The sequence below is a fragment of the Leguminivora glycinivorella genome, chromosome Z (genome assembly GCF_023078275.1).
Source record: "Leguminivora glycinivorella isolate SPB_JAAS2020 chromosome Z, LegGlyc_1.1, whole genome shotgun sequence".
Lineage (NCBI taxonomy): Eukaryota > Metazoa > Arthropoda > Insecta > Lepidoptera > Tortricidae > Leguminivora > Leguminivora glycinivorella.
In genome coordinates this window covers 35,393,890-35,421,260 of record NC_062998.1, presented here as the reverse complement: position 1 = coordinate 35,421,260, position 27,371 = coordinate 35,393,890, and the positions used below count along the sequence as shown (strand labels likewise).

The 27,371-nt window shown below is 38.3% G+C and overlaps 1 protein-coding gene across 1 annotated transcript; it reads left to right on the top strand.

Annotated features, from left to right (window-relative positions):
• Positions 1 to 22,461, top strand: LOC125240950 (RING finger and SPRY domain-containing protein 1). Its single transcript, XM_048149156.1, has 10 exons — positions 1 to 183; positions 2,005 to 2,195; positions 5,503 to 5,683; positions 8,499 to 8,669; positions 8,910 to 9,117; positions 11,949 to 12,208; positions 13,162 to 13,379; positions 15,075 to 15,219; positions 20,527 to 20,642; positions 21,074 to 22,461. Exons 2-10 carry the CDS (start codon positions 2,008 to 2,010, stop codon positions 21,159 to 21,161), a joined length of 1,575 nt encoding a protein of 524 aa, XP_048005113.1. The 5' UTR covers positions 1 to 183; positions 2,005 to 2,007; the 3' UTR covers positions 21,162 to 22,461.
• Positions 22,462 to 27,371: the final 4,910 nt, after the last annotated feature.

Genomic DNA, 27,371 nt, shown 5'->3' with positions numbered 1-27,371 from the left:
TATCGGTTGAGTAGCCAATAATTTTGAGAAAATTATACCTGTCTACACCTGAATTATGAATGTTCTGAGTACCTACAACAATATCAATAAAATATTTTGAAAGAACCGGTGCGGTAACAAAGGATACTGGAACTATTAGGCTCCATTCTGTTATAATGCAATGAAACCCGACATCAAACTGCAGTGAGTGTGACTTATGATTTTGTAATGTTATGATTCACCACCTACTTCAGAGATCCTCAAAATACATATATAAGTTAGTTTCTAGGCTGCAATTTTAATATTTCGTCCACCTTAGGAAATAAGGATATGTTTAAGTTTAATAAGAACATCTTTGTATTATAGTACTTATACAAAAATAAAAAATCTCACAGCCGTAAGATTCAAATAAGGTCAGTTGGGGTAAGTGAATCTATGGGAAAAGAGAATCTATATGCTATAAACTAAAAACTATGCGATGCAGTCAAGTGGCTACTGTGTCAGTAAAACAGTATACATAGACTAATTCCAATTATCTAACACAGATGAGGGTAGATCACATATGTGACTGTTGAGGGTGCAACAAAAAAATTCGTTGGCTTCTTGTTTGAACTCGAGCTGGCAGGAGGTTTTTCGTGCGGCGATAAAATAATAAATATAAGTGCTCAGAGACTGATTTTCAAGGTAGTGCAATATAACAGTTTTTACTTTATCCGCATAACCACATTTCTTAAAATTTTCGTCAATTTGTTACTGTTATGATGGCTTAAAAAAACGTCATCTGTAAGATACCGAGTGGGGAAAGAGAAACTGGTAACACCGGGAAAGTGAATCATATGTCTCTCTTTCCCGGTATCAGGAGTTACAAACATTTATAGTCTCGTTCTTGTAAGAAGTTGAAGAATAGTAATTTGTTTATTTAGTTTATTTTTCACTAGTAAGCCTTTACCAGTTGGTGTGGTTAAAAATATTTCTTTTTGTTTTATATGTTGTTGTCCAAAAAATTAAATATTGATTTCTGCTTTTCCAGAATAATCTTTCAGTGCACATTAGTGCGTAATTTTTCACACTAGTGCGAGAAATTGTACTTTATGTTTGTCGAAACATTAATGAAGGTCTATGTGTATTCTTTACCTACTGAAAACGTCGTACAATACACATGCGTAGAGGAAAAACGTAACCTGTGTCAATTTAAAACATCCCCTTCGGTTGTGTTGCAATGAATGAACTTGAAACTACCTACTACTTTTTAACTCCATTCGTTTCGTACATCCTCTTTCCCACACTTGTATCTATAATTAAAAAAAAGAAATTATTGAACTATTTCGAACCAACTGTTTTACACGTCTGTCTACATCCCATATGTTTCTCTTGCCCCGTTTTCGGTAATGTCACTCTAGTTCCAAAATTAAACCTTATACTAATATGTTAAATATTATTTTGGATTAACTGAACTAAACTTAAAATATTTAAGCGTGAACTATTTCATAATACGTCAAATTAGCACGTAAAATGGAACCAGTTTCACTTACCCCAAAAACCAGGAAAGAGAAACTGTTCTGCGCGGTGCTACTTAGTTGATGATTTGAGCCTTATGCAGTGCATGCAGTTTATTAAAAAAAATGTACAGATAAGCTGAGTATTACGGCAATATTATCCAATTATCATCAAAATGAATGAACGTCTTAGAAGCGAATTACATGATTTTATATTTTATTTTAAATAAAGTATGTTTCTCTTACCCCAACTGACCTTACCTAAACTTAGTGCACTTTTGATGTCATGCCAGTTATGTGTGTGTAAAACAAAATTGCAATATTCATTGTTTGTTTTGACCAGATTATATACAATCCTGTTACTCATATATAACACTTAAGAAACAACTTTCACTAACAAATTTCATTACCATTTGAAGCTATAAAATTTGTATTGTTATATTTTTTATAACTATTCAAAATTATAGTCCATCTCATAAATAAATATGTAGGCAATGCTAAATCAATTTAGCTTGTTCCTTAATTCCAGGTAATGGGGGTGTGTTGGTGTAAAGAAAAGGATCCAGAAGAAGGCGATGTGTACTCATTGAATCCAGAGCCAGAGTCCGCGTCCCCGGCCGTGTCGGAGACGCGGACTCGCATCGCCAAGGTTGTGGACTCCAAGCTTGTCGACCAACTTGTGCTAGAAATGCTGGGTCTCATAGCTTCCATTGTTGACAAGTGAGTGTTTAAAATATCATTTTTAACACATTCTATATCATGAAATAAAACTATGGAAACGGATTAAATCGCGTATAATGAATTTAAAATACATCCCGACGTCGAATCGACGACGAATTGGTTAATTATTTTTTAACAGAGTAATGGTAAAATTTTTTGAATATTGTATAACTGGCTTTATTAATAGTGTGTGAACCTGCCTTAGAAATCTATATTATTTGTGGTCATGGTTCGTTAATATTTCTTGTAAGTGGGTAGCTTTTGCACATTTTAATTTTTCCTCAGTCACCCGTTGACCACGAACGCTGTAAAGAGTTCGAAACGTCGGGATGTATTTTAAATTCATTATACGCGATTTAATCCGTTTCCATAGTTTTATTTCATGAGTAACTATCGCGGTAACCGAAGACAATATTACATTCTATATCAGACATAAAATGGGGCACTACATCAGAAACATGTTGTTGTCTATCTATACTAATGATGTGCAAGTTGCGGAGACTTTCCAAAAACATCTTAAATTTCTTGAAAAATTCACGAAACTTTCACGAAAAATAAAGGGAATTTAAATTTATGAAATGGAAAGTTTCCATCCATACAATTGTCCATACAAAGTATGGAAAGTTTCTGAAGTTTTCCTATGTGAAAATTACAGAATTTTGGAAACTTTCCGTTGGCACATCGGTAATCTATACTGCCCACTTGTATGGCAAGAACCTGCCCAGCGAGTTGTCCAGCATCTGAGCCAAGTTCACAAGTGCCTACCAGGGTTCTTGGTTGCGAAAGTGTTAATATGCCTATCAAATCAATGCCTGGCAATGTTTGCTTTAAACTTGTTCAATTTATTGAAGCATTTTTATGATAATATTTGAAGAATATGTTAAATATGATGAGATAGTATGCAAAGCAATTATAATGTAGATTTTTAAAGTCAGTATAGTTGGTATTATTTAAGTAATTGGATATGAAACTGTATGCAAATTCACAAGCTGATTTCCAGTATTGTAATATTAATAATAAGTCTAGTAAAGAAAATAAAGGTGTAATTGAAAAATTTCATGCCAATATCAAAAGTCATAGACAAAGAACATTAAATTGTTAAATACTTCATGCTGATGCTTATAACGCATCTAATGAATTATGCAATCTCAGCTATTATAATGCATGCAATTCATTAAGTTTGATGCTAAATGCGAAATGGTTTTCTTATTAGCAATGCAATGGTATGATTAGTACAATAAGTCTAACTGCTGCCTACGATTATATTACTTTCAACTATACTACACAATTTTAATGAGCTCATATGATGATGCAGTCAAAAGGTGGCTAAAAAGTCTCCATGGTGGAATAACTCATCTCATCTACCAAAATGTGTTTAGGCTCAATGGTTTCCTATGTCCAATGAATAATATTTGCAATATGAAATATCTGTTTGCACCAGCGATTTCTGTTACAAGGACCAAGCAGCATCTATTTAAATAGCATTAATTTTTATTGCTTGTTGTTGTTCGAATGATTGATGATTCGAGTTTGGACCTAATAATTTCCTGTGTGCTTCTTAATGCTAAACAGTTCCGCACCTGCAAACAAAAATATTTGTAGGTTCCAAGAGTGCATGTCCAGCGTTCTAAATCTAACCCTGACCCAATAAGAAACTGTTAGCTCTATGCAATACACTCACAAATTGTACAAGGTGGCCCGAAAATAGGTTGATAAACGTTTATACATTTATCTGTCCTTACACGAATGATTGTCCTACAAATTAGTGAAACCTTAATAATTTTCGACCAAATAAATCGAATCGTTTTCAAAATATTCTCCTTTGGCTTTGAAGTACAAATGCAAATACAGTTACAAAAAATTAACGATATGCCGCTGCACCTCTAGTATGACTTTCGTCTAACTTATTGCATGTATAGCTTGTAAAGTATCCTAATTTTTGTAATCAATAAATAAATAAATAAATATATTGGGGGACACCTTACACAGATCAACTTAGCCCCAAACTAAGCAAAGCTTGTACTATGGGTGCTAAGCGACGATATACATACTTAAATAGATAAATACATACTTATATATATAGAAAACATCCATGACTCAGGAACAAATATCTGTGCTCATCACACAAATAAATGCCCTTACCGGGATTCGAGCCTGGGACCGCGGCTCAGCAGGCAGGGTCACTACCGACTGAGCCAGACCGGTCGTCAAAATAAACGAGCTTTGCTTCTTCTTTTCTTATGTGCACTGCCAAGGAGTGGAATTCCTTGCCAGCGGCTATATTTCCGAGCTCATATAACCTTGAAATCAAGAGTAAACAAACAGGCATCTTCTGGGCGAGCTCACTCCTAGGCCACGTCTTTACCTTTGGCTAGTCTGTAGCCAAGAGTAAGCCCATTTATAATTTAAAAAAAGGGCTAGGGTTGTAAGATTACAAACTATATTTTATAGTTTTAAGCTTTTAAGTTAGGCGATTTTACGTAAGTAGGCTGAAACATGTCGAGCTTATGAATCTGAAAAAAATGCCTTTACACAATTGGTCTACTTTGCAAACCTTGCGAAATGGACATGAATGCTGTTAAAACATCCATGGTGAATGTAGAAATATACAATATATACAGAGTGGGGCCTGTAACAAAGGCGAATAATTGAAATGTAGGCTATTCTCCTTATACTGATCAACATTTGTTAAGTGACTTTTAAAAATTATGAAGTCTTTAAATTTTTAATTTTTCATACAAAATAAATATTAGCTTCAATGTACGCCATTATTGTTGTCATTGATTGTCTGTCACACTTTAGACTTAACAGAATTCGCAATACATTACAAAAAAACTTTCAAGGGTGATAAAAATCAAAATACAAGTTATTTTTAAAAGTCGCCGAACAAATGTTGATCAGATAAGGAGAATAGCCTGGTTTTATTCGCCTTTGTTACAACATTATATTTCGGTAACTTCGATATTGGTTTATTTCAACATTTCCCTATTCTTTGTCAACGTAATTTTGGGCCACCCTGTAAATCTGAAAAATGGTCGTCATACTTGATTGGCGCTTGGTTTATGGCAACATCCACATTTTGGAATTATTCCAAAAACTACTACTTAAATATTTTATGATAGTATTTGGTTAAATAATTTCTCGAACTAACCTACGCCAAATCATGGGATTATTTGTCAAAGCGGACCCCAGGCTCTCTTAAGCCGTGGCGAATGGCGAATTACGCAAGTAGGATGATGATAGATTTCTATTTATAACCCTTAAATTATACTGAAAATTGTCCTAATGAATGACCCTCATGTTACAGTGATGAAGAATCTCCCGTCTCGCTGGTCAAACTTCACATGATAGCGGACAAGGAAGAAGGTTGGATACAAGTGGTCAAGTCTATGGTCAGAGTGATACCACTCGAAGACCCTTTCGGCCCGTCTGTCATCATTATCCTACTGGATGACTGTCCGCTGCCCTCCAAAGACTCCGTTATAAAGGTAAATTGCATAGGTATACATAATACTGTTATATTAATTGAGAAAAGTAGGTAACGATTCATAGTAAATATTGGTTTTTCAATTATATTTTTCTATTCAGTCCAATGACCATCCCAACAAGAATGGTAGAGAATTCATTAAGGCATTGTCCACCTGTTAATACCTGCAGCCTTACCACGATCTTTTTAAAAACGATTCAAACGCAGAGCAGTTCAGTTTAGGTGCCTAAACTGAGCGTCTCAATTTGCTACCATGACCTCCAATGTTCAGAGTCGAAACTGAACCGCGTACAAGTGAATGAAAGACCGATATTGTCTCTGGTCCGCAACTGAATCGTTTTGACAAGAAAAGGATGACGCTATAGGAATCGTATAAATCTATCTCGTTTTCCCCTTGTGACGTTTGATCGTTCGAAAACCAGGAACGATTACTAATTTTTAATTTTATTTTATTCTTAAAACTGGAAAAAGAAACATTTAAAATATTTAAATGTAAAATTCACAATAATTACAATGATTTTGTGTAAAATATCGTGTCTTTTTGAACAAAACTATAAATAAATGATAAATATATATATAATGACAGTTCGTTAAAGCTTATGTTTAGAACATCACGCCCTTGACTAGTAGGTAATTAATAATAAAGTTTTTATTTATGTATTTGAAGTGCTGTGCTCGGCTATAGAACTCGCAGTGTTTGGATGATATTTTAACAAATACGTAAGTCATTAGTATTTGTAGGTAGCTCACTCGTGTCTAAATTTAATGTATATCGCTAAGTTATGCTAGACCTAGTTGATTCCTTAGCCATCCTAGGCATAGTTTGTCGCAAGTGTTAACATGACTCCTTGCACATCGACTAAAAAAGGATCAGACTTTTTCTCGCTCTTTTTGATTTGCGTTTTTGCGAAAGTTGCGAGATCATAGGGCACTCTAAAAATGTAAAAACGTGTAGTTAGTTGGAATAGGTGGTCCGTAAATATTACTAAACAAAATCATAAAACTTTATATTTTATTATCGAATCGGTAAGGATCGAAAAACCAAAATAATAAATTAATCAGGTGATGAAACTAGCTTTAGTTATATTTTCCATCTCCTACTCCTTATAAAAAACACAAAACTATTTAGTATCGCTAGTGTTACAACAAAGCGATTCAGAATAATGCGGTAAGTGAGTAACTTTTTATGAATCGCTAAATTTGACATTCCTGCGATTCAGTTTAGGCTCAAGTGGCATGTCATGGTACGAAATACACTTGAGATGAGTGAATGAAACGGCTGGGACGCTTATCGCTCGCTCGGTCGAAATTTGATCGCAATAACAACGTCGTGGTAGGAAATAGCGACGCAGTTCAGTTTAGGTCCTAAACTGAATCGCGTTAAGAGATCATGGTAAGGCCCCTGATCAGTGTTTATTGAAAGTTCAATACGTTTACCATTAATCGTGAGCAGCTAGTAACAAAACTATGAACTCACAAAACCAACTGTGTATCATCACTACATAGTATAAAACAAAGTCGCTTTTTCTGTCCCTATGTCCCTATGTATGCTTAAATCTTTAAAACTACGCAACGGATTTTGATGCGGTTTTTTTTAATAGATAGAGTGATTGTAGAGGAAGGTTTACATGTAGGTATAGTACCCGTGCGAAGCCGAGGCGGGTCGCTAGTATGATCAAAAAGGCCAAATCTGATCGATAAACATGTCAACTATTTTGTATGGAAAGTTTTTATTGCATTTTTTAAATTGTAGATTTTTTTTGTCAATATAATGTCAGGGGTCTCGTAGTAAAAATGGCAATGTATCTAAATGTAAAATACTGCAAGGTAATAGGAGTCCTATATATTTAGCATGAGCAAACGTATCTCGAGCAACCAATGTCACGCGTGAGTGGTTGCGTGCCAATGTAGCATTGTGTTCTTACATATTTACATGAGTTTAACACGCATCCTAGTGAATATTAAGGTTAGATAAAGTGGAACAATAATTTAGAACTTACTAGCTGACGTCATTGTAACGCGTGTAATGTTAATGTATATTTGTTCCGTTTTATACTCGTACCTTACCTTAAACGTCACATTTATTTTATGGCTCGAGTCTTATTTACATTTTTGCCTAAGCCCAAGCTGAAACCAAGAGCCACAGGTAAATAAGTAGGTAACATTTACATAAATTACTTAAGACGCCGTTTGCAATAAGTTTGATTTTGTTTTAGTTTTTGTTTAGTTTGACACAAGTATAACTTACAGCTTATTATAGTAAAGAAGAGCATTCTAAGATTTCTAAGCTTATTGAAGACTTAAATCGGGCAATCTTTTGTTAATTTAAATTATTGAAGAAGAAAATTACTGATAAGGCTTGTGTTCTTATCTTTAGGCGTTCAAGGAACTACTATAGGTATTCGATTTTTTGCCCTTGTCCAGGTAGCAGGCAATTGGCGCAATTAGAGTTGAATGATAATCTGATTTTGTGTTCGATTGCCATTTCCATCCTTCCATTCTCGTTCGTTCTACAATCATGTGTAAAAAAATCGATGCACGCAAAGTAACAGCTATGAGACATGGGCGTTGTTTACCCATATTTTTACACTTCACAGGTAATATCAATTGTTCATTTCTATTTATTCTTTTACGAACCTGTTATTTCTGATTTTCTTCACTTTGGCTACTGGAAACTAAGCTAAGCTAAGTCATCGGAGGTAACACCTGCTACCTTATAGTGAATCTCGCTGCTTTTAACCAATTTACGTTTATGAAAAGAAGATGTAAAGTGTTATATTAAATTCAGGAAACAATAATGTCATCATTGTTCACAGGTGACGCAAATGCTGGGTCTGTCGTCCCAGAGGGCAGCACTAGGCGATATGAACGTACGCGTCGAGCGCAACATTTGCGTGGTGCTGGGCTGTCTGGCCGAGAAGCTGGCGGGGCCCAACAGCGTCGCCGTGTTCACGCAGAACACACTCGACTATCTCATCGCGTTTCTGGTAAGGGCGCAGGATCCGAGCTAGAGGCCAGCACTAGACATGGACGTGCGCGTCGAGCGCAACATTTACGTGGTGCTGGGCTATCTGGTCGAGAAGCTGGCGGCAGCTAAATATCTGTATTCCTGTAAATAATAAGACAAAACTGTTCAAATACCGCAGACAAACTTATTGCGACAGAAAAACAACTCCAAATAAATAAAAAAATAAATATTATAACAAAAAAATGTATTATTTTTCCAGGTAAAACGACGCGAGGCATGCGTGGTCCTGTTCGCGTTGTTAGCATTAGAGAAATTCGCCCACACGACTGAAAACAAGTTGACGATCAACAAGTGCCTGGAGCGGGAGCGAGAGAACCCCCTCCTCGAGCTGGAGAAGCTGGCGGGCAGCAAGGACCCCGTGTGGCGGCAGGTCGGGTTCTGCGCGCAGTGGGCGCTCGACAACCTGTGTAAGTGTCTCCCTGCAGGGTGCAACAAGTTGACGATCAACAAGCCGCGGGAGCTTCTTTTTGTGCGATGTTATTGCCGGTCTACATCTACAAATCAATATCATGAAAAGATTAAATAAAATAAATAAATAAATATTATAGGACATTCTTACACAGATTGAATGAGCCCCACAGTAAGCTCAAGAAGGCTTGTGTTGTGGGTACTCAGACATAAACAGATACAAATACTTATATACTTACATAGAAAATGTCCATGACTCAGGAACAAATATCTGTGCTCATCACGCAAATAAATGCCCTAACCGGGATTCGAACCCAGGACCGCGGCTCAACAGGCAGGGTCTACCGACTAAGCCAAACCGGTCGTCAAATTAAGCGAGATTAAGGGTAACCGGTCGTCAGATTAAGGGCCGGTTGCACTAAACCGTCTGTCACCGTTAAAGCACTCGTTAAATTTTATTGTATGGGAAGTTCCATTGACCTCTGCTGTGTGACGATGATGTATTGTGTCTGTCAAATGTGGTTGATGCAACTGGTCCTTAGTCAAAAAGAAGGACCGATCGTATCCGAAATACCACGGCGTGTTCAAAAACCCGCATTGCCGACGTCTTCGAGAGCACTGCCATTAAATGGTACAGAGCTAGTCACATTTGCCGCATGCATTTTAACAAATGGGCTAGTGTAGCTGCCAGGGCAGGCCCAGACGGAGATGGAGGGTCGGACTAACTGACTGGAAGAGGCACTAAACCGGGAGTCATGGAGGTCAAAGGGAGAAGCCTTTGCCCAGCAGTGGGACACCATTATAGGCTAGTTGAAAAAAGAAACAAAATGAACCGTCCACTTTTAAGAAAATCCATTCAAAATAATTTTTTTCTACTCGTCGACTGTAATCTGTCAATTAGGACACCACAGACTAAACTATAAGTGCTAACTTTTCAGTGTTGGATACTCTATGGCAGTTCCGAGTCAACTATAATAATATAAGTTAACTGTAATAATTTCAAAAATAGAACATCATACAATTTCTATACTAATTTGCGATACCTGGCAAATTTTTCTGCATCTGAAATACATTTTTTTTTATTGCCGCGTTACCGGCCAATCAGAGACGGTTATTACAAACAATTGGTTGCTAGGTAATTCGATGTTGATACAACGGTGAACGACGCTATTAACATTAATTTAAACTTGCATGAATGATGATATTTCCGTCCATTGATGATGAAGATGATGACTCGTAGAAAAAGTATTGTATACAATAGTGATATAATTAAGCTTTTCACTCTCGTACCGTACTATTAGGCCACTCAGCAAAGCTTCGTGGCCTAAACATGATACTCGACTGAAAAGCTTTGTATTATATCGCGATTGTATAAAATACTATTTAACAACATAGGGGAAGTCCCCTAACCACGGATGGCTGGTAACGCCGGACACTCGCGTATCTCGGCAAATTATAACACATCTATTTCAAAACTGGGCAAATTAGACGTGGAAGTGCATACTGATACACGATCATAAGATACGAATTACCAATGACATAAGAGACCTCGTCGACGGGAGCGGCCGAAAGCTTTTTTGTCCGGAAACTATTGCTTCGCATAAAAATTTAATGATTATGATTATGATGCAACATCTTTGAATTTAGTTATTTGTGGTCAATATGGGGTTGTAATGCCATATTGTATGCAGACATCCCGGAATGTGCTTGCAAACATCTACGTGTGTTTGTAATACATAATTTCGTAACAATGATGGGTTTTTGAAGGTTTGGGATTTGCCTGTCCTGTATCTGGTGCCATTTTTCGATATCCAAGTTTGGTATAGTCTTTTTCTATTTTTTTATGTAAATGTTGCCTGTTTCTTAACTCACATATATTTTAATCTATATAGACATTAATTCACAAATAATGTGATACTGCTCACAATAGTTTTATTTTATTTTCTGAAAAGCTTGTGTCCGCCACTAGGGGACTTCCCCCTAATACAAACCTGCTAAATCTCTAACTTTTGCAATTCGTATGTAAAATCATTTATATTTTAATAATAAAATAATAAGCATTATGAATTATGATTTATGACAAATCGGAAGTAGCTTATTCTACCATTTCAGTCCAGGTTTCGTCGGCGATTTCTCTTCGCACTTACTAATAGTGCATAGGGACGATATCGTAACAAAATCTTATTTCTTTTCATATTAACAAAATCACACACAAGCCTTCCTTTGAAGCCTTCTTGAGCTTACCGTGGCGTGGGACTCAGTTAATTTATTCAAAGAGGATCGAGTTTTATAGAGAGTTACTGTCAAAGTAAAATGTGTAATCACAGCCATAGACTCTCTCGACACAGGCTTTAAACTTTTGAACCTCAATTTTGAAAATTTGGCCCATATTCTTGCCTTGATATGTGTTAAAATGAAAATTATTAATATTAGCGCCATCTAGCCGAGCGTCCCCCAAAGGTGTAACGCCATCTAGGTCAACGTACCTTTTTCTCTATGGTTCTGAGGTACGTTTTTTTCGTAGACTTTATCTGTCTTTACGGAGTTACATATGTCTTTGATTTATGTAAGAACAAGCTTTTGCCCGCGGCTTCGCTCGCGTTAAATTCGTAAATTTCGGCAAGCTCCATATCAACTTCCACCTCCATTGTAAGGGAGTGGGGGGTTAGAAAGAGACAAAAAGAAGCCTATCTCACTCTCTATCCTTTGAACTATTTCAACTTAAAAAATCACGGCAATTCGTCGCTCCGTTTTGCCGTGAAAGACGGACAAACACACTTTCCCATTTATAATATTAGTATGGATGTCCTATAATAATATTTATTTCCAGTCCTAATCGAAGGCCGCAAGCTGTCCTACGAGGTGGTAGACATGTCAAGCATCAACGTGATCCTAAACTCTCAAGACGTGAGCGAGTACCTAAAGATCTCGTGCGACGGTCTGGAGGCGCGCTGCGACTCGTACTCGTTCGAGAGCGTGCGCTGCACCTTCCAAGTGGACGAGGGCTGCTGGTACTACGAGTCAGTGATCGTGACGCCGGGCGTCATGCAAATCGGCTGGGCGACTAAAAACAGCCACTTCCTTAACCATGTGAGTAGTGTTAACTTGTGTGAACGTGTGCGCTGCACTGTAAACATATCTTTTCTAGATATGTATGTATATGTATATTGACGACCGGTTTGGCTCAGTCGGTAGTGACCCTGCCTGCTGAGCCGCGGTCCTGGGTTCGAATCCCGTGAGGGCATTTATTTGTGTGATGAGCACAGATATTTGTTCCTGAGTCATGGACGTTTTCTATGTACATAAGTATTTGTACATTATGTATATCGTTGTCTGAGTACCCATAACACAAGCCTTCTTGAGCTTACCGTGGGGCTCAGTCAAGCTTTGTAAGAATGTCCTATAATATTTATATTTATTTATTTATTTTATTTATATGTAGGTTATAACTCTTTAAGTTCTCGACATTTTTAAAGACACACACGGGTCGAACGCGATGAATTGGGTGAACAGGGTGGCTAGCCGAATGGCACAATCGCTCACGAAACGCTCACGAAACGAAGCGCTAGTAGATATCTATCTCTATCGCGCTTGCGTATTGGCGCGACAGAGCCAGCGGCGTATCGCTTTCGTTTGGCGTCGGAGAAATGCCATTCGGCTACGGGGCCTGTTTCTTGTCTGTTATTGCCATGGTTACGGTCCCCTGCGTCTCGCTGGTTTTATGCAAAATATGCTACTGAAATTAAGCAAGCAATTAAGCAAGCATGCAGTCCATGTTAGGTGGCAAATTAAGGAAAGGGCTTGTTAACAGCAAAAAATGCATGTTTGCGCAGTTTAAGTAGCATACTATTGCTTAAAACCAACGTAACTCAGTAAACCGTAACCATGGCAATAACAGACAAGAAAAAGTTGATTCACCCAGTTAACATTTTTACCTTTTATCCAACGTTTCGGCCAGGTTGCGCTAGGTGGTCACGGTCACGGGCGATTATACAAGACAACTCTATCTCAGTTCCATTTGTATAAATCGCTTGTCTTTTCAGGAAGGATACGGCATCGGAGACGATCTGTACTCGCTGTCATACGACGGCTGCAGAAAGCTGATCTGGTACAAGGCGAGGCCCGAACCAGTGACGGAAGTCCCCGAGTGGCGGCCCGGGGATGTGCTCGGGGCACTAATAGATATGAACACTAAGGAAGTAGTATTCTCACTCAACGGCCGCCGGTTGCCACCCTGTAGGGAGATCTTTGAAACTACCAGGTACGATTTATTCAAGATATATTTCTACTTGTGGTCCAAGCGAGAACTAAAAATTGCCAGTAGTTTATGCCAAACATCCGGCATGTTTGTTACAGGGTTGGAACACACTGGCTAGGAGTCCCTATCTCTAAAATTCTGAAATATTAGAATCTTTATGTAAATAATTAAACATGACGAAAGACTTATATCACTGCAGTAGGCCTAGCACATGATGGCCGTGAGAGTATGTCGCCGCGAGATAGATGACATCTTTTCTTCTAACTGTATTAATGACATAAGGACGGGTAGTCTATCTCGCGGCGACATACTCTCTCGCGGCAATCATGTGCTAACCCTGCTGATAACATAATTGAGCGCCTAGTATACAAATTTCTATACAGTTTATTTTTTCGCACATATCCCTATTTCCTCGCATAGGAAAATAAAATTGTCCATAATCTTTTCTGAAATAAAAAGCATGTTAGAGATACAGAGCGTCATAATTTCGCCATACTTTCAGAGATTTTTGATATACCTACATATTTTGTTAAAGCATCTTTGCATATATAACTCCACCTAGACAGATAAAGTCTAAGAAAAAAACGTACCTCCGTACCATACAGAAAAAGGTACGCTGTCCTAGATAGCGTTACACCAAACATTGACACGTTGACAGACAAACATGCATGGCCCGAACCAGAAACTACAAAAAACGAATAGCAATTAAAATAATTGTATTATGTATAGAGGACACAGTTCAGACACAGAATATATAATAGTACAAGTACAGAAGGCTCACTCCTTTGATGTTCACAAAACGCCGCCATTCTAAATTCTTACCTACATTAACAAACGGACCGCACGCGTGCAGACGACATTGAATTCTATTGCGCCGCGCGAAGGTCGTCGCCACTGAATGGGCCGCGAACTCGCGGCCGCCGGCATGTACTTGTAGCGCGGCGAAAGGATCGCGGAGTGAGCCGCCCCTGGTTCAGATAAGAAAGCACATCAAATATTTTATATTTTATGCTGTGTAGGTAAATTACATATTTAATGATATTGAGATTCATATTATCTTTTTCTTCTGTGACAATTTGATATGTTTTCTCTGAAGAAGAACGACGTATTATTAAGCAATAATATAATTTATTGAAATTAATTTCCATAGAGTACCTAGTCTGTTCATATTCTTTGATGAATACTTTTGCATGTTAAATTGTATCTTGTTATTTAATGCATGTTAGTTATAAGATGTAATGTTTTGAAAAGAAGTTGCCCGCCGAGTTTCTTGCCGGTCCCATAGTGGATACCCCCTCCCAAGAGGGGGACTGAAATCTTCTCGAGGCTGAGGCGTAGGGTTAGAGCCGGCGTAGCTTTATTTGACGTTCATATGCGCATTGTAATATGCCTACTTGAAAAATAAATATTTCATTTTCATTTTCATTTTCATTTTCACCTTTGCGGGATGCTCGGCTAGGTGGCGCTAATATTAATATTTGACATTTTAACACGTATCAAGCTAAGAATATGGGCCAAATTGTCAAAACTGAGGTTCAAAAGTTTTAAGCTTTTGTTAAGAGATGATTACACATTTTACTTCGACAGTAACTCTCTATAATACTCAATCCTCTTTGGTTAAAGTCACAGTCACCCGTTATCATTGCAAATATCACGCAGAGTCAGCTTAGTTCTCTAATATAACGTTTATTGTTAAAGGCAAGGGTTCTTCGCCGCCGCTAGCTTCATGGCGTTCCAGCAGTGCCGCTTCAACTTCGGCCACGAGCCATTCAAGTTCCCGCCCACCGACCGGCCGTTTTCCTCCTTCAACCAGCACGGCTACTTGACGGACGAACAAAAGAAGGTACTGCTGAAGGTGCTGTAATTGCCCAAACTTCTGCCAACAATAGAATAGGTACATAAGTGGTCTTAAAGGCACGGCAGTTGCGAAAAGTGTCGCTTTAGCTTTGGTTACGATCTGTTCAAGTTCGCTCTCATTGCCGGCCGTTCTCGTCCTTCAACCAGCACGGCTACTTGACTGACGAACAAAAGAAGGTACGTGTTAACGGCAAGACTACTGCCAACAAAAAGAGGAACGTGCGGGGTGTGCGTGTGTGTGGTAAGGCTTGTTCGAGCACCATGGCGTTCCAAGCAGTGTCGCTTCAATTTCAGCCACGAGCCGCTCAAGGTCCCGCGCAACGGCCGGCCTTTCTCGTCCTTCAACCAGCACGGCTACTTGACTGACGAACAAAAGAAGGTACTTATTAACGGCAAGACTACTGCCAACAATAAAAAGTACATAAGTGTTCTTAAAGGCACGGCAGTTGCGAACGCCATGGCGTTCTAACAGTGTCGCTTTGGCTTTGGTTACGATCTGTTCAAGTTCGCTCTTTTTGCCGGCCGTTCTCGTCTTTCAACCAGCACGGCTACTTGACTGAGGAACAAAAGAAGGTACGTGTTATCGGCAAGACAACTGCCAACAAAAAGAGGAATGTGCGGCGTGTGCGTGTGTGTGATAAGGCTTGTTCGAGCACCATGGCGTTCCAATAGTGTCGCTTCAATTTCGGCCACGAGCCGTTCTAGTTCCCGCGCAACGACCGGCCGTTCTCGTCCTTAAACCAGCACGGCTACTTGACTGACGAACAACAGAAGGCTAAGGAAATGCTACTGTAATACATAGAATTTTCAAACGAGGCGAAAAATAAAAAGGGTGAAATTTATATATTTTCCTGTCAAAATATCTACGACAATCTGTATTATTATGTGGATAACTTGTCAGTTTGTTTGGAAGAAAATTATATCATGAACAATACCACTATAAGTATTTTAGAAATCTTTGAAGTATCATGTAATTATTTACATTTAATTGAGATAGGGGCCTCCTCCTCCTTGCGATATCCCGGCATTTGCCACGGCTCAAAGCCTTGATTTGGCGTAGGCACTAGTTTTTACGAAAGCGACTGCCATCTGACCTTCCAACCCGACGGGTAACTAGGCCTTATTGGAATTAGTCCGGTTTCCTCACGATGTTTTCCTTCACCGAAAATTAAACGCTGTCAGTTTTGTGACGACAATTAAGCATAAAATCTGTCTAAAAATTTACTTTTTTCACATTCTGAATGTAGATTAGCGCTTAAAGTTTATGTAATTAACACAAAAACAATATTTTTATTGAAATATAATACTTAATTATCGTCACAAAACTGACATTGAGTTAATTTGTTTGCTCCTAAGAGTACTTATACGTGTGTCAAGTATAAAGGTGGTTTTCCACCGGCAGGGCGTGAATGGGCAGAGCGGGGAGGGAATTGAAATCGCCCGGACCCTTTTCCACTAAAAATTGCCATTAATAGCCATCGCGGGCCAGCGCGAGCCCGCGCGAGCCCGCGCGAGCCCGCGCGTGCCTGCGCGTGCCTGCCGCAAATTGTAGGTTTCATACGATACTCTATGTCGAAAGCAATACGGTACATTTTTACACTAATAAATATCTCAATTCAAGTCTCGCACATCCTCTTCAATCCGCGCCTCGCCATGTCTCGTCCCGCTCTGCCGGTAGAATACCACCTTCGAGTTAATTTATACTCTAAATAGAAAGCAATACGGTTAATTTTTACACTAACTAATATTTCAATTCATGTCCCGCACATCCACGTCAATCCACTCCTCTCCACGCTAAGCCACTTATCGTCTCGCTCTGCCGATGGGAAACTAACATCAGAGTTAATTTATACTTTTAAGTCGGAAGCAATATAGTTCATTTTTACACTAACAAATATCTCAATTAAAGTCCCGCACATCCAAGCCAATCTTTACTATTTTCACCAAAGATGCGCTGGGCGAGAATTTAAAATTCGCCATACAAATTTCAATTCCCTCTCCGCTCTGCCCATTCACGCTCTCCCGGTGGAAAACCACCTTTATATTATAATGCAAAAAATGTAAAAAATGAAAATAAAATCAATTACTTAATTGAAAGGCCGTAGCAGAATAAGGGAAGAGAAAATGCCCTTTAATGATTAGAAGCTGTATTTTTTTTTCTATAGTTACTTACACTTAGTAGTACGATTGTGCAAAGTTTTGTTGAAAAATTCCCAGTAGTTCAGCCGGCAGAAAAAAAAACCAAATTCATGAAATACGACTTTTATCTAAAATTATTTAACTCTATCATATCATACAATCTTTTTTTCATTTTGGTTAACTAAATAGTACTTATAACCTGGAAGAAAATTGAGTCTCCAACTATAATATTTCTGCAAAAAGTACGTAAGTCAACATTTCAACATTTTTTTTTTAGTTTTGAGTTAAATCTAAGTGATACTTCTAAGAAAGCCTTATTTAATGACCTGTCAGTCATATAAATTTGACAGTTAAAATCGAAAAGCAACAGTGTCAAAATTAAAAAATAATGTTGGTTGGATTTTGTTACATTTTATTGTTATACCGTTCTAACACCGCCAAATAACTTAAAAATTTATTTCCTGGTCGAATGTGTAAAAATAAAACAAATTTTCGACAATATTGGCTTTAAAAAGATATACAGGGTATATTTTGATAGCGGGCCAGTGAGGGCAGCTACCAGATCCCGTGCTGCTACGCGAAAACGGTCTAAGGAGACATTCCATCTATTTCAAATTGATGAAGATTGGCGTTTACAGATTTTGGAAATAACATAGGTTCAGGGCGTGAGAAAAAAAGTCATTTTTCAAAAACTTTTTTTGATGCCAAATGATCCCATTCCTCTCAAGGATCAAAAGTTTGTATGGAACCAAAAATAATGCCCGAGAAAGCGAAAGATTCCAATATTAAACCGCGAGCGTAGCGAGTGTTTCAAAAAGTGGAATCTTGAGCGTTGCGAGGGTTTCAAGGCACGAAGGTTAAACAAACTTTGCCACCGAGTGAAACAAAATTTTTCACCACACCAACACGAACAAAATACTAACTATAAAACATCAAATTAAATCAAATCCATTAATTTATTCAATATTTATGATTCAAAATCATCATTTTATAGGTAAATTCTACCACCCAGCTTAAGACATCAAGTTAAAATTTGTATGAAATTACTTTGCACTCTTGTGGATAAAATGCAATTTTGCTATCTGTTTTCGAATAGCAAAGTAAGCCTTTAACAGTTGGTGTGGTGAAAAGTCTCTTTTTACTGTGTGGGCAAACAACTGTTGTTTAGTAGTATGTCGATCAGTCTCTATATTGAAGTATGTATCTGCGAAGATGGGATGGGGTAAATGAGTGGGTGTCGCGTAGGCGCGCACGGCCCCGCCCGGCCGGTGTGGTGGCCGATCCCAAGCGTGGGCAGATGACGCCGACGTCACACCCCAGCGCCTCACTCCACGGAAATATCATAATAGGCTAGTTTCTTTTTACTCATATCAGCTTCTTTTCACCACCGTCCATTTTGAAACCTGTCAAAGATAGATGTTCAAAATACGTTCCGAATATACTCCTTGTGCCTCCTAATTAAGGGTTAAGAACTGGCAAAACGAATTTGAACGATTTGTTCAATATAGAATTAATATGAAATCGATATGTGAGACATTCATTACAACTCATTTATTTTATATATTTCTATCCCACTTATTAAATAGAGATTGGATTTGGAACATTTCATAGCATTTTCGAAAAAAATCAAATCAATTGGTCACAGAACACTAAAGAGCGGTAGCACTACGTCGGATCCGAATCCGTGAAAATATGGTCCGAAAATTAGATCGGAAGAATGATGGACAAAAATCTGATGACGGAGTGCGCCAATAATGACCATAGAAATAATTCTACGGCTATGACGGACCATATTTTCAGGGATTCAGATCGGACGCAGTGTGAAACGCTCTTACTCAGACATTGCCTGTGCTTTTGGTCTAAAGAGGCAAATTAAAAATAGAACCATTTTACACATATGATTTTCAAATGAGAAATGGGGCAACAGTATAAATAACTCGGTCTCACGGAATTCCGTTCAATCAGCCCCAATGACCTATATTTGCGCGTCGTAGACCGCGCATGCGTGACTTGCACTCAACACACTGCCACGTGTACCGAGCATTGCGATTTGCCTCCTAACCTCACATTTGAGCCCTGTTTATTATTATTACTATCAATCCGTCTGGCTACGCACGCGTATTATGCATACATATAAACTTTCCTCTTAAATTACTTTTCATCACACCCGCACTTTAAATGTGCTATTGCACGCAGGCGGAGCGTGAGTTATAGAAAAATCGTTCTCCCAAGAGAATAATGAAATTTCTTGTACCGTACTTAACTTTTTTACATCTATTTATATACTTTTTACATTGCGAGTGTGATGTAAAACATTGTGTGTAACTCGGGGAGTATGAATATTACTAACTCGAGTCTTTAAATCGCTCCGGCAAGCCGTCGCGATTTAACTTACTCTCGTTAGTAATATTCATCTTCCTCCCCTTGCTGCACAATGTACTATTATTTGTTTAAAAACCGCTGCAATAGTATATTATATAACGGTAACGTTATGAAGGCTATAAAAGTTGAGTACCGCGGTTAGGCCACGAAGGCTTGCCGAGTGGCCTAAGTAAGGTACGAGACTTTTATAGCCTTCATAATGTTACGATTATATACTATACTTTTTCTACGACAGCCACATACATACCTATTCGAGAATAATAAAATGGGTTAGTTACTTACTTCATGTAATGAATGGGAATATTTGTGTGGATCGTCGTAGCATTGAGTATTCTGTCCACAATGTTGATGGCGAGAACTTGTTGCACAATTCTTCAAAATATGCCAACAACGCCGTTTCAGAGAAAGTTGAAACATTTTTTCCATGTCAAAACAATCATAACATTTTTGGTACGCTTTATCTGACTTTTCATGTAACAAATTGTCAGTCACTTTGAGCGCCCATAGCCTTGATTTCTTCGGAAGTGCATTTTTCACCAGAATCACTCATAATTACTTATGTTTTTGCACAATAACGTCGAATTAAAACAAACTACACACCACCGAAATAGTTCAAATAGTTTCGTGATAAGTTTACAAATGTCAAACATACCATAGACAAGAGAAATAGAAAATAAGCCGGTTTTCAATTACGAAACATGTGGTTGCGTTCAAGAATATTTAAATGTCGAATGTAAATCATACAAGTGTGTAAAAGTGTTATTTGTTACAGGTTGTACCTCGGAGAATATACCTGGAGCAGCTCCGATGCTCGAGTGTGAAGGAGGACTCCTGCACGCTGTGCTTCGACGAAACCGCCTGTTGTGTGCTGGAGCCTTGTGGCCACAGGTACCGACTGAGCCCAGTATTTATAAGTATTGGAAAGTTTTATACGCGTATACGCGAGGTACATCTTACTTGCGGACGAGTACATACTAAGTCTTAATTAAGCCTAGTATTTATTTATAGATTTCCAGCAAACACCTGCACGTGCTCATCATCATTACAAGTACATGTAGCCAAAGAGAAAAGGAAGCTGCTTCCCTATGTAACAATATTTCTAATTAAATGCTTGACCATAGCCATAAGCCATATAAACTGCCTACGCACCTATTTATTTATTTATTTATTATGTGAATATCTCAGTGTATTTCCATATGTCCTTACCGGCCACAAATGGAAGTGAATCATTCCCATATAGATGGGAATACACTGCCATCTCGTGTATATATTAGAAAAAGAGAGCGGTTTGATGTAAAACCTAAACTTATTGTTGACAGAGGCTTCTGCTCGGTGTGCACGTCTCAGCTGAAAGAGTGCCCGATGTGCCGTGCGGGCATCGTGATCGTGCGCGAGCAGGAGACATGACAGGAGTCGCGCGGCAGCGAGTCGAGCCCCAACATCACGCTCGACGAGTCCCCCACACCGCCCCCGGGGGGCCTGGGCCTCGACCACCTCTTCGGCCCCGCCGATCTCAAGTAGCGCCTCTGTTCACCGACTCACAAACATGATGATGGCGGCCTGCGGCTTCCCAAGCGCCAGTGACGCGCGCAAGCTTTGAAACATAGTATTACCGTTGAATCGGTTTCGGTAGTCAACCTTTTCGACGCCATGTCAAACGCTGCGCGCTGTTACGGAGACGCCGCGTCACCGCTACGTTAAGTTTATGTCGCTATGTGGTCTGCGACCGATTCGATCTGTCATTGGCGTTGAAGATGTGGTGCCAATATATCTTTGGCGTAGAAAAGGCTAACACTATCAAAGTATCCACACTGTTAACTGGCATTTTGAAAACCTTAGTACAAGGACAATGTCCTCCAATGGACGCCATGCGCCACTGTATAGCTTTGTTCATAGCCAATAGATATCGTGGGATCATTATGATTACTATTGTGTGCCAAATTTAAGGCAATTGGATAGATAAACTATGTCGTATGTTTCATGTGGCAAAATGTGATATAGTTATCAACGTATCATATAAAATCTTTTAAGGTACAGAACAAATTTATAGAGTAGTTGATTAAATGACAGTCAGAATGTAAATTATAATATCAATACAAGGAAGTGCTTTATTGCTAGTATGGCGGTGCCTCGTAATAATTCAGAAATGAAGTGTTCTGTAGTCGTTAGTGTTGACTAGTAAATTCACAACAATGAACACATTGTTTGACAACTTAACAATATTGATACAAGTCTGTCTTTGAAATTATACCAGGTTACTTAATTTAGTTATCAGGAAACTTCGGAAGCTCGGTTACTTATTTAATTGTTTTTAAGATAAAACTTTGTTTGGAAACACAGAATACCTAAGCCACGCAAGGGGAATTTAAATCACCTTTATAGAGTTATATTCCATTTAGGGCCACTTGCACCAATGAAAATGGAGGGTTAACCCACCATTTTATGTGGAATTTGACAGTTGACAGCCCACTAACCCTGAGTTAAGTGGTTGGTGCAGGTGGGCCTTATGTGTTATCTCTAAAATCAGTATCTAGTTTCTAATTGTATGTTTCCGATAACTAATTGATAGTACTGGTTTGTCCAAGTAACAGTATTCTTGTCAGACCGGCCTTAAGAGTCCGTCAAAGCCAAATAGTCTGAAAACGTAAAATTGGTGGTTTCTGCGTCCATTTTTGGACTCAGTATATGCTTAATACGCCGGAGGCAAGCTACTCTGCCCTCATAAGGCAATTGGCGGTATCCCAAATAAAATTTTAATGCAAACATATACCTTAAGTTTTCTAAATGACAGTTCCATTTTCAAATGCATTTGATTTTGAGATACCGCTAATTGCTTCTGCCCTCATAAGGCAATTGGCGGTATCCCAAATAAAATTTTAATGCAAACATATACCTTAAGTTTTCTAAATGACAGTTCCATTTTCAAATGCATTTGATTTTGAGATACCGCTAATTGCTTTAACTGTTATTACATCGTTGCTGTTCAAGTGTGGAATTCCTGTTGTATAAAATTGGGCTGTTGTACAAGTCACAAGAATTCTACATTCCTTGTTGTAGGTGACTTAACGTTAAGTGCGGAGGCCTAAACACTGCATTAAGGTGCTCGAGCGGGCCTAGTGACACTAGAGTCACTCCTTAATGATCCCGTGTCACATTGGGACCTTACATAGTATACTGTTGAATTAAGTTTTAGTTGGCAAAGTCATAATATTACGTTAAAGATACGACTGAGTTTTTTTAAGTGAAGTGTTTGGTTAGTGAGGTTTGTTAGGTCATATCCGTCTATGTAACCGTCCGAATTTTAGTGCCCTTTCCATATGTTTGCGATGATTCAGAATATGGCAAATTACCAATGCAGATATGTATGTTGAATCATTGAACTGGATGTTACAGCGAGCAGGATGACAATCTGAAATCGAAATAGCAGGAAAGCTAGCCCATGATTGGCGCGACAGTATTTCGCCGCGACGTAGATCACACGTCTTTTTCTAATACCTATTAATGACATAAGGATGGGTAGTCTACGTCGCGGCGACATTATCTCGCGATAATCATGTGTTAGCCCTTCAGATATGAGTGAAATATCATGTGGCCTTTCACATTATCCAGTTTGGGGTCGTTCAAGTATTACGTATGCAGATTTATTACAATTATTAACCACTCTCAAAGCTCTTACCCCCACCCCCTTCCTCCTCATGCTTACGTAAATGTTTTCCTAGTAATTTATTGTTTTTCAGGCATAAAAAATGTGTGGTTTGCCATTTGTTTAAAAAGTAAATAACTACGGAGGAAGTAAACATCATCTAGAATTAAGCAAAGCATAGACCCACACTCCCTATAATGCTTACGTAATCTTGAACGGGACCGTCATATTGCCTACACACCCATGCCAATAACATATTAAAAAAAACGGTGTTAACGTTCAGTTCTAATACTTTTCTCTTGCAGAAGATAACATTATTTTCTCTATCACTATTCTAATTGTAAAGACAAATGTAAATAGCAAATCAAAGTAATTGTTCTTTCTTGATCGATGTGTAACATACGAAAAGTGTTTATGATAAAAACATGCTATTTTTGCTATATGCAGAGTTCATTCAAATATAATAGCGTAAAACTATCGTAATAAATTATATTAGTCATATAATCAACGAAGGCAAAATGTACAGCATTTACCGTCTATGACTTCAATGTGGCTCTCCAACACAGAAAGGGCCTTAGTGCGTTTTCACATTATGCGATCCGATATCGGTCGGAAGGATTTTCAAAGGCAAAAATCAATGGCGGCCTAAATGTATGGGATATCGGTCCTACATTCGATATCGGATCGGATAACGTGAAAACCAGTTACGGCCCGGCCACGACATTGGTCTAAGGCGAAAATGGCGAGCGGCGGCCATAAGTTGGACCTTTCGTTCGCTCCTATGGTCGCCGCTCGCCGCTGTTACCTACGACCAATGTCGTGGCTAGTTCGTTACGCTGTAAGTCATTTTCAATAGACATTAGTCCTCATTGAAGGTGAAATATAAGAGGCCATTCTATGATGGATAGCCAAAAGTAGATATAAGTAGTGCACTAGAATATTGTTAAGCGACGCGCTTGCGCCGCAGCGCCTCAGGGATGAGAGACCTGAGATATTCGACCTCTAAGTACGATAAATCCCTTTTTGCTTTAATGTGAGGCCTTCATTATAAATAAACTACGAAATATCAATTTTATCTTGTAGTATTGTAAGTAGGTAGTCGCGAGGGCGTCAAAATTAGATAGTTTAACAAATTAAACAATTGGCAAAATTTATCGAAAGTTGTATTTAAAGAAAACGTGGCTGTTCAAGAAGGTCGTTATGCTTCAAGTCAATGAAATCTCTGAAATTCAAAGATAAATTTTGGCCTTAGTACACATGTAGCATAAGGACTCTTCTGCGAAGGTTAGTTAAAAATTATAAAATTGAGGGATGAGCTTACGCCAGCTTGTAAAGTAAGGGTCCATTTACACGTTGCGCGAACTTGAATGCTATTTTAGAAATTGTGGACTGTTGAGGTTACGTTCAATTCAGCACGCGGGTGACGTGTGATAAAAAATGAAACTTGCTCGCGAGTTCTCGCACCGCGTAAATGGACCAACATGCTGCGTACAGTGCGAGTAAAACCAGTTAACGATTCGGCTTTTACCCTTCGGCTTCGGCTCTTGTCGGGATCGCATAAGTGCGAGCGAGATATAAAACCCGGATCGTAAACTAGTGTTAATCGTACTGTAGTCGATGTGATGTGTTCATGCAGGCGCGCCCTACATTATATGTATCTCATTTATTATTATGCTAATCTTACATTATGCATGTTTCTTGGAAGATAGACGTACACCTTCTTCTAAGTTTTGAGTACTCTTAGAATGTGTGTACAGTTTCATAATTATCTGAATATTGATCACTATGTAAAAGAGATGTATTTTTTCAGGCACAAAATAGGTTTAAAATATGCATTACATTAAAATAAAAAATACTACTACTTCCCAGTACCGACCATAAAGCCACCCTTTACAACATAAGGTAATTAGGCATTTAGTAAATGGAGCTTATGATGTCATATGTGCTTATCTTGTTTATTTGTCTTGTTAAATAGATAATTGATTGCTGTAATGCTAAAACGGTTAAGGAGGCCGATTTTTGAATCTCGCATACGGGATTTTGTCACTAAAATACCGGTTGAAAACGGTGACTTGCTTATTATTTTCAGTGACAATTTTCTGAATTCGAACGCGTGAGACTCAAAAATCGGCCCGTAGGTGTGCAAATGGGTACCGCCGTGTACAGTTACAGACTAGGTCTAGTCTAGGTAATTTTATACTGGACACGCCAAAGCGTAACTATGCTTAACAATCATATGTCCAGTATAAAATGAGCTAGAAGTGGATCAACAATTAGTCCGTGACCGTACAGTCACCGACGATGTAAACGAGGTATGAATACGGATTGACTTCATGCATGAAAAATACGCGATATTTCATCAATGATTACGCTCAACAAACGAAATTAATTTGGTGATTTTTATCCGCAATATTTTGTAAAGATGTTTAAGTTTAAAACTTGTATGTAAATTGCCTTTTAAATTAAACACTTAACCAACTTATTACGGAGGAAAATAGGTTTGATATCTACATGAACTACAAATAATTTTTATACGGCAGCGTCTAAATTCTTGCAGCGGGCAATTTATTTTTTCATTTGTAAGTTTCTGTAATACTGTACAATCCTCAGATATAGACATCAGGCGTATAAGCATGGTCGCGCGATAAATGATAAAACATCAGGCCGTCCCTGTCGCACTTACGAATAGTGCAATAGGGACGGCCTGATGTTTTATCTTTTATCGCGCGACCATGCTTGCCTGCCAGATCTTTTAGAATCATTTGTAGATAGAAGATTCGATTACCAATATTCTTGAAATTCATGCATGAATCTAATTGTACATATAGATGGAGTTTTTCTAGGTACTTACCTAGAACGGGTTTCGCGTTGACGATGGTACCTTTCTGTATAGGATGAATCTCAACGATGGCACATCGATATTCATATTCACATTTCCTTTTCCTTACAAAATTATACATTCACTTGTTTTCAAAGACTGGCGTTACTGTGTAGGAGTGCTTTGGATTCTAGTTGTAACAGATCCTCTTCTTCAAAAGACTCGAAACCCAAACGTGGTTCAAAAATAGCTCTCTTTGTATTTGTGTAAATATTTAATTGTAGCTATTTCGTAACAGGTTTCATCATAATGGAATACTAGTATAAGTTGTTGAATGATTAGGAGGTATTATATTGATTTCTGTTAAAACGCGTTATGCTGTACCCATTTAAAGATTGCTATCACAATATGTATAAGCGTTTTCTCCACTTAAATATATGTAAAATGTGATTATATTTATAAAGAGCCTGCTAGGACGGACTTTCATTATTTAACTACAATAAAAAATATCATTTCTGTGAGCATTGTTTTGCTAAGTACATATTGTCAATAAATAAATATTTTTTTGAACATATCCTTATTTAAATGTAGATTACAAGGATGATATTTGTGAAACCTAACCTAGGAACTTAAAAACAGGAGTTTCAAGTAAGTCCGTTTTCACACTATCCGATCCGATATCGGATGTAGGAAGGATTTCAATGAAAAAAATCCAAGATGGCCAATTTATTTATCGTTCGAATGTATGGGATATCGGTTCTACATCCGATATCGGATCGGATAATGTGAAAACGCACTGATGAGAAACTCCTGTACCTAAACTCAAATGTTCAAACAGTGCTATTGTTATTGAATAAAGTATATTATGACTAATTGACTACGTCTTATCATATAATGCACATACGAGTAGGAAACATTGAAATTGATCTCAAATCGGAAACAATAATTATATGTCCTATCATTTTAGGGTCAGTTGCACCAAACCATCTGTGACCGAATAAAAGCGTTCACTAAATTTCTTGTATCGGAATTTCCATAGACTTCTGTAGCGTTGCGTGACGTTGATGCAACAGTCCTTTAAGGTGGACTTCCGAGCAAAGCGGCTCTATCGCAATGGCCGCAGCGTCAGAGCCGCTGCTTCAGTGTCGCAGCGGTA

Excerpts from the sequence above, each read along its gene's own strand:
- LOC125240950 (XM_048149156.1), top strand. The coding sequence starts at position 2,008 with ATGGGGGTGTGTTGGTGTAAAGAAAAGGATCCAGAAGAAGGCGATGTG. Across the intron at positions 8,670-8,909 it reads ACTATCTCATCGCGTTTCTG|GTAAAACGACGCGAGGCATG; the intron begins GTAAGGGCGCAG and ends TTATTTTTCCAG. Across the intron at positions 20,643-21,073 it reads CTGGAGCCTTGTGGCCACAG|AGGCTTCTGCTCGGTGTGCA; the intron begins GTACCGACTGAG and ends TATTGTTGACAG.